Source organism: Trichosurus vulpecula, chromosome 7, assembly GCF_011100635.1.
Source record: "Trichosurus vulpecula isolate mTriVul1 chromosome 7, mTriVul1.pri, whole genome shotgun sequence".
Classification (NCBI taxonomy): domain Eukaryota; kingdom Metazoa; phylum Chordata; class Mammalia; order Diprotodontia; family Phalangeridae; genus Trichosurus; species Trichosurus vulpecula.
In genome coordinates, this window is record NC_050579.1 from 255818843 (window position 1) to 255834304 (window position 15462).

At 38.1% G+C, this 15462-nt stretch overlaps 1 protein-coding gene across 2 annotated transcripts in view; it reads left to right on the forward strand.

Moving 5' to 3' along the window:
* METRNL (meteorin like, glial cell differentiation regulator) overlaps window positions 1-11215 on the forward strand; it is a 42826-nt gene extending 31611 nt beyond the window's left edge. For both annotated transcript variants that reach the window (XM_036767427.1, XM_036767428.1), the window contains exon 4: window positions 10319-11215. In XM_036767427.1, the coding sequence (XP_036623322.1) occupies window positions 10319-10635 (317 nt within the window). In that variant the 3' untranslated portion in view covers window positions 10636-11215. The remainder of the gene's footprint in view (window positions 1-10318) is intronic.
* The last annotated feature ends 4247 nt before the right edge of the window (window positions 11216-15462 follow it).

A 15462-nucleotide genomic window follows, 5' to 3' on the forward strand; every position in this document is an offset into this window, starting at 1 on the left:
ATATGTAAAGAGGATTAGCTAGAAGCATTTCCAATAAGATCAAGGGTGAACAAGGATGTCTGTTATTACCACTGTTATTCAATATTGTACTGGAAATGTTAGCTTTAGGAATAAGAGAAAAAAATAAATTAGGATAGGCAAAGAAGAAAAAAAGCTATCACTATTTGCAGATGATATGATGTTATACTTAGAGAATCAAGTGAAAAAAACTACTTGAAATAATAAACAACTTTAGCAAAATTGCAGAATATAAAATAAACCCACATAAATCTTCAGCATTTCCGTATATATAACCAAGAAAGCACAGCAGGAATAGATAGAAAGAGAAATTCCATTTAAAGTTACTGTAGACGTTATAAAATATTTGGGAGTCTACCTACCAAAACAAACCCAGGAACTATATGAACACAATTACAAAACATTTTTCACGCTAATAAAGTCAGATCTAAACAATTGGAAAAATATCAATTGCTCATGGTTAGACCGAGCTAATATAATAAAAATGACAATTCTACCTAAATTAATTTACTTATTTAGTACCATATGGAAGAACAAAAGGTCCAGAATATCAAGGGAATTAATGAAAAGAAATGCAAGGGAAGGTGGCCTACCTGTACCAGATCTTAAATTGTATTATAAAGCAGCAATCATCAAGACTACTTGGTAGTGGCTAAGAAATAGAGTAGTGGATCAGTGGAATAGTTTAAGTACACAAGACACAACAGTCAATGATTATAGCAATCTGTTTGATAAACCCAAAGACTCCAGCTTCTGGGATAAGAACTCACTATTTAACAAAAACTGCTGGGAATACTGGAAAATAGTATGGCAGAAACTAGGCATAGACCAACATCTTACACTGTATACCAAGATAAAGCCAAAATGGGTACATGATTTAGATATAAAGACTGACACTATAAGCAAACTAGGAGAGCAAGTTCACCTGTCAGACCTACGCAGAAGGGAAGAATTTATGACCAAATAAAAGATAGAGAACATTATGAAATGCAAAATGAATGATTTTGATTACATTAAATTGAAAAGTTTCTGGACAAATAAAGCCAACACAACCAAGACTAGAAGGGAAGCAGAAAGTTGGGAAACAATTTTTACAGCTAGTGTCTCTGATAGAGGCTTCATCTCTAAAATAGCTAGAGAACTGAATCAAATTTATAAGAATATAAGACATTCCCCAATTGATAAATGGTCAGAGGATATGAACAGGCAGTTTTCAGAGGAAGAAATTAAAGCCATCTAACAATAAGATGAAAAATGCTCTAAATCACTATTGATTAGAGAAATGCAAATCAAAACGACTCTGTGATATCACATCACACCTATCAGATTGCCTGACATGACAAAACAGGAAAATGGTAAATGTTGGAGATGTGGGAAAATTGGAACACTAATGCATTGTTGGTGGAGTTGTGAATTGATCCAACCATTCTGGAAAGCAATTTGGAACTATGCCCAAAGGGCTAGAAAATTGTGCATACCCTTTGACCTAGCAATACCACATCTAGGTCGATATCCCCAAAGGATCACAAAAATGGGAAAAGTACCCACATGACAAAAATATTTATAGCAGCTCTCTTTGTAGTGGCAAAGAATTGGAAATTGAGGGGATGCCCATCAATTGGGGAATGGCTGAATAAGCTGTGGTATATGAATGTAATGGAATATTGTTGCATGATAAATGATGAGCAGGAAGATTTCAGAAAACCCTGGAAAGACTTATATGAACTGATGCAGCGTAATATGAGCAGAACCAGAAAAACATTTTTTACACAGAAACAGCCACATTGTGTGAAGACTGTCCTTGACAGACCTAGTCCTTCTCAGCAATGCAAGGATCCAAGACAACTTCAAAAGACAAATGATAGAAAATGCTATCCACATCCAGAGAAAGAACTTTGGAGTCTGAATGCAGATGGAAAGATACTATTTCCTTTTTCTTTTGTTGTTTTGTTTTGTTTCTTCTTTTCTCGTGGTTCCTCCCATTAGATCTAATTCTTCTTTGCCTCATGACTAATGTGAAGATATGTTTAATATGAATGTATAAGTAGAGCCTATATCAGATTGCACGCCATCTTGGGGAGGGGGGAGGAGAGGGTGGAAGAGAAAATTCAAAACCCAAAATCTTATGGAAGTGAACATTAAAAACTAAAAATAAATAAATAATTAAAAACTCTGAGGTTTCAGCTCACACCCTGCAAATTGGCAAAAATGACCCCCAAAATGGCAACAGTCGATTTTGGAGAATTTGTAGAAAGAGAAACATATTAATACATTGTTGGTAGAACTGTACATAGTACAACCATTTTCGAAAGCAATTGGGAATTGCAAATAAAGTGACTAAGCTGTCTGTCCCATTTGAACCAGAGACTGTTACTGAGTTTATACCCCAAGGAAGCTCTTGATAAGAAAAAAAATCCCCATATACTAAAATATATTTATAGCAGCACTTTTCGTGATAGCTGAAAATTGGAAACAAAGCAGACCTCTATCAATTGGGGAATGGCTAAAAAAATTGTGGTACATGAACATAGTGGAATATTACTGTGCTATAAGAAATGATGTGTGATGAATACAAAGAAGCATGGAAAATTTTATGTGAACTATGCAAGATGAAGTAAGCAGAGTCAAGAAAATGTTATACAACAGTGTAATGAAAAAAACTACCCCTCTAAAAAAAATCAAAAGTAAATCTAAAAAAATTATAAAGATCAAGTTGGACTCAAATGAAGAGAAATGAGAAGACACCCCCAACTCTGCCCCTTCATGGAGGTTGGAGGTCCACAGGTGTCACACATTGCACATATTTTTGGACGTTTTCAATGTATCGATCAGTTGTGGTGACATTTTTTTCTTTTTATTATCAAAAAAAAAACTAATTGTCATATGGGATGCCTCTCTAGGAGAGGGAGGGATATATGGGACACCATGGTGATATAAGAAACAGAAAACTTATTTTGAATTTTAAACAATAAAACTTATTTTAAAATGAAAAAGAGCAAAATGAGAGCTGTCCATTTTGTTAACGTGTTGTCCAGTTTTGTTAACAATTTTAACAGTTTTTTTTAAAAAGGATGTTTACTTCAAGTGTCTGGCTATTAAGTGTTTAATCAGTGCCTGTTCACTGAAAGAATCTTCAGCAAGGATTAAGCATTAAGCATTAAGGCTTTCCTGCTGTTGTCCGAGTTGTCCGCGCTTTCCTGCAGATCAAAACCTTGAGAGAGGAACAGTTTTCCCTGGCTTCCTAGTCACCAGGGAGCTGCTTCATTGGCCCAAGCCGTAATTGCCTGAGCCAATTAAGTCTTGGGGATAGTCTCAATAACTTTTAAGGAAAAAACTAGACTTTCCCGTGTGGGGTAGGGCATTAGGGAAAAACTAGATCAGCCTACATGGCTGCATTACTCTAAGAAATATTGCTCCTAACACACTCACCATATTTTTGTGGCATTTGTATGAATGTTCTTGAGAAAAGATTTTATGTCTTAGTCATCCCACGGCACATAGAATGGATGTCACCTCTTTGAATCAAAGTTATTTATACAGAATTCAACAGCATGTATTTGACCCACTGTGGAATTGTGCCTTCCACTGATAATATATCTAGTTCTGGTTGTCAAGGAACTAATTTACACTTTTTCTAAGAAATAAGACTAGTTTATTCTCATGTCTCTGAAATGAAGGGAGGGAAGTACATTTTATCAGTTCTTCTCTGGGAACAAGTTTGGTTAATATTTAGTTTATACAGTGTTTAGGGATTTTTTAGTTTTAAATTTTTTTCTATTTATTTCTTTGCATTAATAATGTATGTTGTTTACCTGGTTATACTTACTTTACTCTGCATCAGTTCATATGTCTTTGCATACTTCACTGAAGCAGTAGTATCTTTGAGTATGGAAATTTTTTTTCCTGTTTCTGGTCAAGGTATTTCACCCTGGTTTTATTTTTTCCTTAACTGGTCATATTTTACTTTGTGTGTTTGTGTTTGTGTATGTATTGTATTTGTTGTATTTAGTACTCTACTGAGGTCCTACTCTCTGTTCTTATGGCATGGAGGTGGCCTAGAGTTCTTGAAGATGATACTAGCAGGGCACAAGCTCTAGCAGATCCTAGCAAGCTAGAAAAACATCTGAGTATAGATTCAGTAATATTCTATATCTGTCTATCCAAGGATATAATCTATTGTCGAAGAATCAGGTTAGCTATATTGGAGAAGCTCATTATCAACTTGGCGGCAGGATGATTGATAGTTTGAGTCATAGCAACTTTGGAAAATCACTAAGTCACAGGGAAGTGATCCTATCATACAATTCTATGATCTGCATCATTGAGGGTGAGGGTCCACTGCAGTAAAATAATAGGTACTTCAAGTGTTGTAATTATAGGATTATAGATTTAGTGCTACTTAATTGGATCCTCATTTTACTCCCCACTGAAGCTATTCTAGGCTAGGTAGCTAGATGGCACAGTGGATAGAGCACTGGGCCTGGAGTTAAGAAGCCTGGAATTCAAATCCAGACTCAGACACTATATGACACTGGCAAGTCACAACTGCTATCTGACTCAGTTCCTTCAGTTGTAAAATGGGGATAATAATAGCACTTATCTCCCAGGGTTTTTGTGAACATCAAATGAGATGTTTATAAAGTGCTTAGCATACAGTGCCTGGTACATTAGTAGGTACTTAATAAGTGTTTGTTTGCTGGTTTCCTTCCTTCCTATTTCAAACCTCTTTAAGCCTCCCAGACCCATCCCTCCTCCCTCTTTTTCAACTGTGGACCTTACCATTTATTTTACTGAAAAAATTTGGGGCATTTGATGCGAGATTGGTTTTCTCTCTTTCTCTTCATCTCAGAACCCTTGACATTATCTCTGACCCACTCCTTTCTCCTAGTCTCTGGCCATAAAGTGATCCTTCTCCCAAGGACAACCCTTGAACATGTACACTTGATTCCATTCACTGTCCTATCCAGTAGATTGCAACTTCAATCATTCCCCCTCTCTCTAGAATTTTCAATATCTTTCTGTCTACTTGTTTCTCCCCTACTGCCTTCAGACATTTCCAAGTTTCTGCCATCCTTATAAAACTTTTCTTTTGCCCTACATCACCTAAAACTATCATCCTATGTATCTTCTCTCTTTCTCAGCCAAATTCCATGAAAATGTTGTCTCCTAGATTAGGTGGACTAGTGGCAACCCAGCTGAACACTCTCAATATTCCCCTCCAAACAAATTAACACTTCAATTCAAATTTTGGAGTAGAAGTCTTGAAAATGCAAACTAAGTTATCATAAAGATAAGAGCCATTCCCCAATTGATAAATAGTCAGTTTTCAGAAGAAGAAATCAAAGCTCTCTGTAGTCATATGAAAAATGCTCTAAATCTTATTATAGCTTTTTATCATATAGCTAATTACTATATGTATAAATATAAGTAGTAATTATAGCTAAATACTATAAGCAAATTCAGAGAGCAAAGAATAATTTACCTGTCAGATCTATGGAGAACAGAAGAATTTATGACCAAACAAGAAATAGAGAACATTATGAAATTCAAAATAGATAATTTTTATTACATTAAATCAAAAAGTTTTTGTACTGACAAAGTCAATGCAACCAAGATTAGAAGGAAAGCAGAAAGCTGGGAAACAATTTTTACAGTCAGTGTCTCTGATAAAGGCCTCATCTCTAAAATATCTAGAGAACTGAGTCAAATTTATAAGAATATAAGACATTCCCCAATTGATAAATGGTCAAAGGATATAAACAAGCAGTTTTCAGAGGAAGAAATTAAAGCAATCTATAATAATTTGAAAAAATGCTCTAAATCACTATTGATTAGAGAAATGCAAATTAAAACTACTCTGAGGTATCACATCATACTTATCAGATTGGCTAACATGACAAAACAGGAAAATGATAAATGTGGGAGATGTGGGAAAATTGGAATGCCAATGCATTGTTATAGTTGCGAGCTTATCCAACCATTCTGGAGAGCGATTTGGAACTATATCCAGTTGTGCATACCCTTTAACTCAGCAATACCACTTGTAGGTCTGTATCACAAAGAGACCATAAAAATGGGAAAAGGACCCACATGTACAAAAATGTTTATAGCTGCTCTTTTTGTGGAGGCAAAGAATTGAAAATTGAAGGGATGCCCATCAATTGGGGAATGGCTGAATGAGTTGTGGTATATGACTGTAATGGAATATATTATATAATGGAATACTATTGATGAGCAGGCGGATTTCAGAAAAACCTGGAAAGACTTATATGAATTGATGCTGAGTGAAGTGAGCAGAACCAGGAGAACATTGTACACAGTCACAACAATATTGTGCGATGACCAACTTTGATAGACTTAGCTCTTCTCAGCAATGCAATGATCTAAGACAATTCCATAAGACTCATGATGGAAAATGCTATCAACATCTAGAGAAAGAACTATAGAGTCTGAGTGCAGATAGAAGCGTACTCTTCTCTCTTTTTTTGTTTTTTCTTTCTCATGGTTTTTCCCTTTCACATGGTTTTTCCCTTTTGTTCTGAGCCTTCTTTCACAACAAGACTATACATATATAATTATATCAGATTGCATGCTGTCTTGGGGAGAAGGGAAGGAAGGGGGGAAATTTAGAACTCAAAATCTTATAGAAGTGAATGTTGAAAATAAAATAAAAAAAACACTAAGAAAAGTTGTGGTATATGATTGTGATGGAGTCATGCTGTGGAAAATGATGGGGAGGGAGGTCCAGAAAAACATAGAGAGACCTATATGGACTGATGTAAAGTCAAGTGAGAAGAACTGGCAGATCATTGTGCAGTGTTGTAACAGTAATGTTGTAATGGTGATCAACTGTGAAATACTTGGCTCTTCTGATCAATACAGTGATCCAAGACAATTCCAGAGAACTCATGATGAAAAAAAATGCTTTTCATCTTCAGAGAGAGAACTAATGACTTCTGCATGTAAATTCAAGTATAATTTTCTGACTTTATTTTTCTTGCTTTTTAAAAAAATTGGCTAGTATGGAAATATGTTTTGCATGATTTCACGTGTATAATCGATATCATATTGCTTGCCTTCTCAGTGGGAAGAAGAGAGTGTGAGAGGGAAAGAATTTGGAACTCAAAATTTAAAAAGAAAAAAATGTTAAAAATAATCAATTGAAAAATTTTTTTTTTAAAAATGTTGTCTCCTCTCTTCTCACTCAACCATTTAAAAACTGTCTTCTGATTTTATGAGTCAATTGAAACTGTTCTCTCCAAAATTATCAATGATCTCTCAATTGCCAAATCTTAACATGTTTTCTCAGTCCCCAAAAACCTGTCTGCTACATTTGACACTGTTGATTATACTATCCTCCTGCATAATCTTTCCTCTCTGATTTTTTTGATACTATCTTTCCCTTCATTCCTCTTTGATAGACTGGTTAGCTTCTTCTCCATATCCTTTACTGTTTCATTATAACTATCACACGTACACTAACTGAGTATTCCCCAAGGTTCTATCCCAGACCATATTCTCTTCTCTTTTTATAATTTCTTGTTAAGCTCATCAGCCACTATAGGTTTAATTATCATTTCTATGTAAAATGACTTACAGATCTATATATCTAGCTCCAGTCTCTTCCCTGAATTTCATTCCTGAATCTGATTATTAGACACTTTGAACTGGATACCTTGGAGACATATCAAATTCAAAATGTCCAAAATTTGAATTTATTATCCCTCCCCCACAATTTGCTATTCCCAACTTTCCTACTTCTGTTGAATGTTCTGTTGAACCTTTCTTCCTACTTCTGTTGAATGTTCTGTTGAACCTTTCTTCCAGGCTTCTAACTTTATTACCTGTGACTTCTCCCCCTCCTTCACCTCACATACCCAGTTAGTTGCTAAGCCTTATTTCTACTCTCATAACAGTGCATGCATCCAACCCCTTCTCTATACTCACAAAGCTATGACATTAGTTCAAGCCATCATCATCTCTCACCTAGATTATTGCAGTAGCCTCCTAATTTCATCACCCTACCCAGTCTTTCCAAACACTAGTACCTCCTACATTACTGCTGCCAAAGTCATTTTTCTTAAATGCAGGTCTTATCATGTGACCCTATTACTCAATCAATTCCGTTGCCTCCAGGATCAGATAGAAACATCTCTGTTTAGCTCTTAAATACTTCAACATCTTGCTTCAACCTACCTTTCCAGCCACATTAAACATTAACTTTATCTCCCACTACCCTCTCTCCACCTTAAAGTATGGCCAAAATAGCCTTCTTTCTATTCCGTGCATATTGTAGTCCATTTCTTGTGCCTTCACATTGACTATCCTCCCTAATTGGAATGCACTTCCTCTTCACCTCTGCCTCATGTAAAGATGCAGCTTAAGTACTACCTTCTACAGAAAGCTTTTCCAGCCCCACCCCCGGCCATTGCTATTACGCTCCTTCGCAAATACCATCCGTTTAACAATGTTGTATTTATTGCTTTGTATTTATTCTGCAAATACTTTTATACATATTTGTTTTCTCCCCCATTAGAATGTAAGCTTCTTGTGAGTAGGGATCCCTTCCTTCTTTCCTTCCTTCCTTTCTTCCTTCCTTCCTTCCTTCCTTCCTTCCTTCCTTCCTTCCTTCCTTCCTTCCTTCCTTCCTTCCTTCCTCCTCTCCCTCCCTCCGTAGAAGCTGAGATGAGAACTTTTCTGACATAGATTCCACTTTTAGATGGAAACTTGATGGTAGCTGTGCTGTATAGAAATGAACTAAATGGAGCTTGTTTGCTTGCAGAGCTAATACGATTTAGGAGAAGTCCTTGGAGCAGCTAGGTGGTACAGTGAATAGAACACTGGGCCTGGAGTCAGGAAGATCTGAGTTCAAATCTGGTCTCAGACACGAGCAGTGTGACCCTGGGCAAGTCACTTAACCTCTATTTGCCTCAGTTCTTCATCTGTAAAATGGGGACACACTGGAGAGGGAAATAGCAAACCATTCCAGTATCTTTGCCAAGAAAACCTCTGTGGGGTCACATAGAGTCAGTCATGCATGAATGAATGGCTGAACAACAAAAACAAATAGCTTGGAAGTGTTGAGACAGATGTTTGTATCAGGGGTGGGGAATCTGTGGCCTTGAGGCCACATGTGGCCCTCTAGGTCCTCAAGTGTGGCCCCTTGACTGAGGCCAAGTTTTATAGAACAAATCCTTTTATTAAGGGGATTTATCCTGTAAAGTTTGGAAGAGGCTTCCATGTGGCTTCCAGGCCGCAGGTTCCCCATCCCTGGACTTTGTATATTTGTTCTTACTTTATCTTTAAAGAAAATGTCATTTTGTAAAAGCTAATCAATGTTAAGTGGTTAAATGGAATTGGGGTGCTAGTCATTGGCCCTCTGACTATGGAGAGAACTGAACCAGTGAGAGCTCAAGCCAGTGGCGGTAGAGAAAATGATGGGTCAAGCCTCTTAGGATACTCTAGAACCATGGGAAAAAATATATCCCGCCTGAGCTTGAGAGAGAGGACCAAGGTATAATCACTATATGTGGGGGCTCATCCAAGATAAAATTGGGCCATTTGCCTTTGTAAAAGAGACCTTCAATTTTTGTTGCCCTAATTTTGGGGGTCCTAGAGAAATAGCCAAGAAAAATGGGAGTGGGGTGGGGGCTTAGGCCAGTCGTTTTTTCTGGTATGTATTCCTTGACAAGTCTGTTCTCCTGAGGTGATTTTGCAGAGTGTTGCATTGTTGTTTCGTTGAATGTTTAAAACCCTGGCCTCAGACTCCCAGATTCGTGCGCTTTGCCTGACCTTTCAAAACTCCCAAGTAGTTTAAAGTTACAGAATGTCTAGATATGCTGTTCAGCTGGTCTCTTCAAGGTACATTCTTTTCCTGAAAGCCATTCCCTAGCTTTCGTTATCTGAAGATTCTTCATCCTGCAGGTGAAGACAGTATCTGAGGCAATCTTCACATTTTCCAGAATTACATGAAAATTTCTGGAATGAGACAATCGTATAGTGGACAGGATACTGGGCTTGGAATCAGGCAGGCTTGGATTCAAATCCCAGCTCAAACACTTAATAATGTCATCCTAGAGAAATCATTTAACCACCTTATACCTTAGTTTTTTTTATTTGTAAAATGCTGGTTGGACTTAGTAGCTTTTAATCTAAGATCTCTTCCAGTTCTAAATTAGTGATTCTATCCATGCAATTTTCTATGTCTTATTTACTTTTGATTTGTCTTCAAAGAGGTATGAAGTTCCTATTTATAGGAGTTTCTAATGTTTTTGACTCTTTTCTCCCTTTTCTCTTCTAGTGGTAAGAGGATCCATCCAGAATGTAACAAATGAGCCAGAACAACAAGAATCTATCATTGACATCCGTGTTAGCAAACTGTACAGGCAGAAGAATAAAGTCTTTCAGCTTGTGGAAAGCGGTGAGAGCTGGCAAGGACAGATCAAGACTCTATTAGAATGTGGAGTGAAACCAGGAAATGGGGATTTCCTCTTCACAGGCCGAATGCACTTTGGGGAGGCCAGATTAAGCTGTGCTCCTCGTTACAAAGACTTCCTAAGAATGTATAAAGATGCTGAAAACAAGGGCCTGAATCCATGTGAAATAGGCACAGCCTGAAGATGGATGGTTAGATTAGAAATTCTCCTTCCCCTCCCAAGAAAACTTTACTCCACCTGCACTTATGCCTGACAAATTCACTGTCATAGTGAATACTATTAATTTATTGGAAAGCAGCTTCCAGAGGAACTAACAATTGGAAGGCAGGTCCCATGGAGTCTCTTTATAATACCATGAACCGTTATCTTAATAAAGGGACAAGCCAGATTGGACACCACATACCCCAGGTTTTTTCCTAACCATTTGGAAGTCTTGAAAAATGCAAACTAATTTATTATATTTTAAGGCATTTTTCATTGGAAATAAACTCCCATATTTTAAATAAACTACTTTCGTATCTTTTAATACCATTAAAAAACCCCATAAGATATAGTATTTGGTCTGATATAAAACTTTAACAACAATGCTTTGTATAATTTGAAGTGATTTCTTATGACAGAAATTGATGGAGTCGAACATATTGATTTTTTTCATATTTCCTTTTTAAGTTTTAATTTTTAACTCTGATTGCCAGCCACCATCATCTTTAGATTGGTAAATTATTTCCATTTCAGAGAAATAAAGGTCCCTGGATTTGTAAGAGTTGTTTGTGATTTCTTTCCTCCTCTTTCCCAAATCTCAGTGAGCTCTTATTTACTACTTATTTCCATTGATGGCCAGTTAGAATGGTAGCTCTACATTTCAAGGATCTATTGACTAGAGGGCCTGCTTTGAGATGACTCAGATGAAGTGGGATTAGAAAATTTTATTTTCTGAGCCTGTAGAGACACCCACTTTAATCTACCCAAATTACTTAGTACACCCTGCCACATAAATCTTCTAAAAATAATTCTAGGAAAATTTTCAAGTGGGTTTACTTATCTCTTGGGCCTAGTTTTGAGTAGTTAGATGTTGAAAGCTCCCTACCAACAATACTTCCACTGTGACATCTTACCCATTCCTTCCACTCCTGAAAATGTCCATTGTCTATATTTATATTTAAATTGTTTTTCCATTCTCTTCTTGAAAACTCCCAGTCCTCTTAGTATGGTAGCTAGGTATTCAATGCCACTAACATTTATCGACCACTTGCCTGGTAGGATACAAATAAGGTTTCAACCAAACACCACCTAGTCCTTCCTCTGCGCCATGTGGAATGCCATAGGCAACAAACTTCCCTTCATCCTAAATCTCTTCCTATCCTCCATTCTTAAATTAGCTATTACTGAAACATGACTCCTCTAGATGACAGTTTCCTTGGTAGCCTTTTCAGTACTGGCTACACCTTCGCTCATTCTCCTTGGCTCACTGATGGAAGCAGTAGAGTTGAAATATTCTTTGCTCCCCATCGCCACTTCTAAATTCTTCCCCTACTTCCATCACTCAGTAACTTCTACTTTGAGCTTTGTGTTATTCATGTCTACCATCCAATCAAAATCTTGGTAGCTGTACTCCACCCTCTGCCTCCCTTCCCCCTCCCCCATCATTCCTCTTCTTTCCTCCGTGAGTTTGGTACATGACATTTTTCCTTCCTCCCCAGCTGCCCTCATACCAGAAGATACACACACACACACGCATACATATATGCACACTCCCTCAAACACCATAACTACTGAGTTGTTCATTCTCACTTACCATAAGCTACTCCTCCACCCCACCTCAGCCACACACAAAGATAGTCATATCCTTGATCTTGCCATCACCCACAAATGCAACACTTCCATGTTCAAGAATTCTGAATTCACCTTATCCAACCATAACGAAATGGCTTTTCACCTGTCCCTCTGTTTTCCCTTACAAAAACCTATTCTTCATCTTCACCTTGACCTTCAATCCCTTGACCACTCAATTCTCTCTCCATTCAGCCACTAATGTCATTTTCCTAAAGTGGAAACTGACCATGACCCGTACTCAACAAACTTCGATGACTGCAGTTAAAAGGAACTCACATCACCTCCAGGATCAAATACAAAATTCTTTTTGGTATTCAAAGCCCTTTATTGTTTAGCGCCCCTCTACCTTTCCAGTCTTACTGCCCACCACATACTCTTTAATTTAGTGTCACTAGCCTTCTGATTGTTCTATGAACAAGACACTCCATCTCTCAGCTCCAGGCATTTTCTCTGGCTGTCTCCTATGCCTGGAATGCTCTGTCTTCCCAACTCTGCTTACTGACTTCCCAGGCTTCCTTTAAGTTTCAGCTAAAATCTCATCTGCTACCAGAAACCTTTCCCTAGCCCTCTTAATTCTAATGTCCTCTAACTCTTAATTTTTCCTATTTTTCCTGTACATATCTTGTTTGCATATATTTGTTTTCATGTTGTCTCCCCTACTAGATTGTGAGCTCTTTAAGGGTAGGGACTGTCTTTCAACTCATTTTGTATCCCTAGTGCACAATATGTGGCGCCTAATAGACACTTACTAAATATTTATTGATTGAAGTACAAGATCCAGGTCTCTAAGAAAGTATTAACTTTAATCAGCTTATGACTGGTAGGTCAACCAGCCCTTTTGTGGCTAAACTCTTTGAAAAGTCCATCTACCATAAATGCCTCCACTTGCTGTCCTTTCACTCCTCAACCCCTTGCATTCTGGCTTTACACATCATCGTTATACCAAAACTGCTCTCTCCCAAGTTACTAGTGATCTCTTAATCGTCACATCCAATGGCTTTTTCTCAATCCTCATTTTCCTTGACCTCTGTAACCTTTGACATTCTTGAGCACCCTCTTCTTGGTATTCTCTGTAAATTTTGAGAACATCACTTTCTCTTGGTTCTCTTCCAATGTATCTGACTATTCCTTCTCTGTCCCTTTTGCTGGATTCTCCCCCAGACACACCCTCCAGTCCACAGGTGTCCTGCAGAGTTCTGTCCTGGACTGTTTTCTCTCTGTATACTATGTTGCTTAGTGACCTAATAAGCTCCCATGGATTTAATTACATTTACTTTAATTATTCTAAGCTGATGATTTCCAAATCTACCTATCCTGCCCTAATCTCATGTCTGATCTCCAGTCTCTATCTCTGACTGCCTTTCTGACATCTTAAACTGAGTGTCTAGTAGACATTTTAAATGAAGCATGTCCAAAACAACTCATTATCTTTCCCCCTAAATTCTCCCCCACCTCCTACCTTTTCTATTACTGTAGAGGGCCAAACCATCTGTAGCAAGAATTTGGCTAGCAGCTGTTGTGGGGGTAAAAGACCAACACAAACCCAAGAACAACGATGCTGCCAGCACAGGTTCTTTTGATCTGTTTCACTAAGGAAAGCAACATTAAGGGGTTAACAATCTTATTTCAATCCAACTCATTCACTTAGTTCAGGGGGGAAAGCCAGCAACCTGAACTTCAGAGCAAATACAAACAAATTACAAGCATACACAATATAAACAGACCAAATCACAATTCATAGTTACCAAAAAGCATCTGGGTAGACAAGCTGGGAGGCTCTTAGAGCGGCTGCCCAGAGTCCCACACCACTCTTCCAGTGGCTGAGAGCCCCCAAGGGAGAACACCAACCTCTGGGTTTATATATCTTGTTCAGGGTCAAAGGCGAGGCACACATGCGAATCACCTAGGTAACCTAAAAGCGTCACAAACATGCGTCTTAAACCCACGTGGTCTAGGCTTTCCCTTGAGGCAAGGAGGTCATATAAACCCACGTGGTCTAGGCTTTCCCTTGAGGCAAGGAGGTCATCAGAGACTCCGGATTTAATTAAAGAAACCAAGGCCAAACTCATCAAGGGCACTTGATTAAATAAGTGCTAAAAGAGAAAACAGTAAAAAGGTCCCACCTTAATTAATATTACACCATCCTAGTGCCTTAGGCTTGCAACTTAGATGTCTTTCTGGATTCCTCACTATTTCTCACCCTCCAGATCCAATTGGTTGCCAAGGCCTGTCCGTTTCACCTTTGCAACATCTCTTGAATGTGGTCCCTTCTCTTCTCTGATACTGTAACTACCCTGATGCAGGCCCTCATCACCTCATACCTGGACTATTTCAGTAGTCTGTTAGTGGGTCTGCCTGCCTTAAATCTCTTCTCATCCCAATCCATCATCCATTCAGCTACTAAAGTGATTTTTCTTAAAGATCAGATCCAACCATGTTCCCCCTCTCCTTCCACTTAATGAACTCTAGTGACTCCCTATCACCTCCAGGATCAAATAGAAAAAGCACTGTTTGGTGTTCATAGTCTTTCATAACCTACCACCCCCCTCCCCTTTTCCAGTCTTCTTATACCTTATAGTCCACCATGTACTTTCTATTCCCATGACACTGGCCTACTGGCTGTTCCATGAACAAGCTCCATGTCTCAGCTCTGGGCATTTTCTCTAAATATTCCCTGTGCCTGGAATTCTCTCTGTCTCTGCCTTTTAAATTCCCTGGCTCCCTTCAAGTGCCAATAAAATCTTATCTTGTACAGGAGGCCTTTCCCAACCCCTCAATTGTAATATATTCCCTTTTATTTCCTATTTTTCCTGTATTTAGCTTGTTCATACTAAGTGTCTATTGTTTCCTCCATTAGATTGATTCTTGAGGTCAGGAGCTGTCTCTAACCCTCCTCTTGGATCCCTAGCCTTCAGCACAGTTCCTGGCACATAATAGGTACTTAATAACTGTGTATTGATGGAATGGCTTTTTCCCCCTCATATTTATTGCCATCATTCTATCTTTTTTTTTACACCAGGTTCACCTCTTTTTCTTTCTCCCTTTACTCCTTTCCATTTCTGTAAAATGAGGGCATTGAACTAGATAATCTCTATGATCACTTCCAGCTCCATTACCACGCTCTTAGTTCACTTTGACTGATCATAAGTGCAAACACAGGATATACTACCACCGG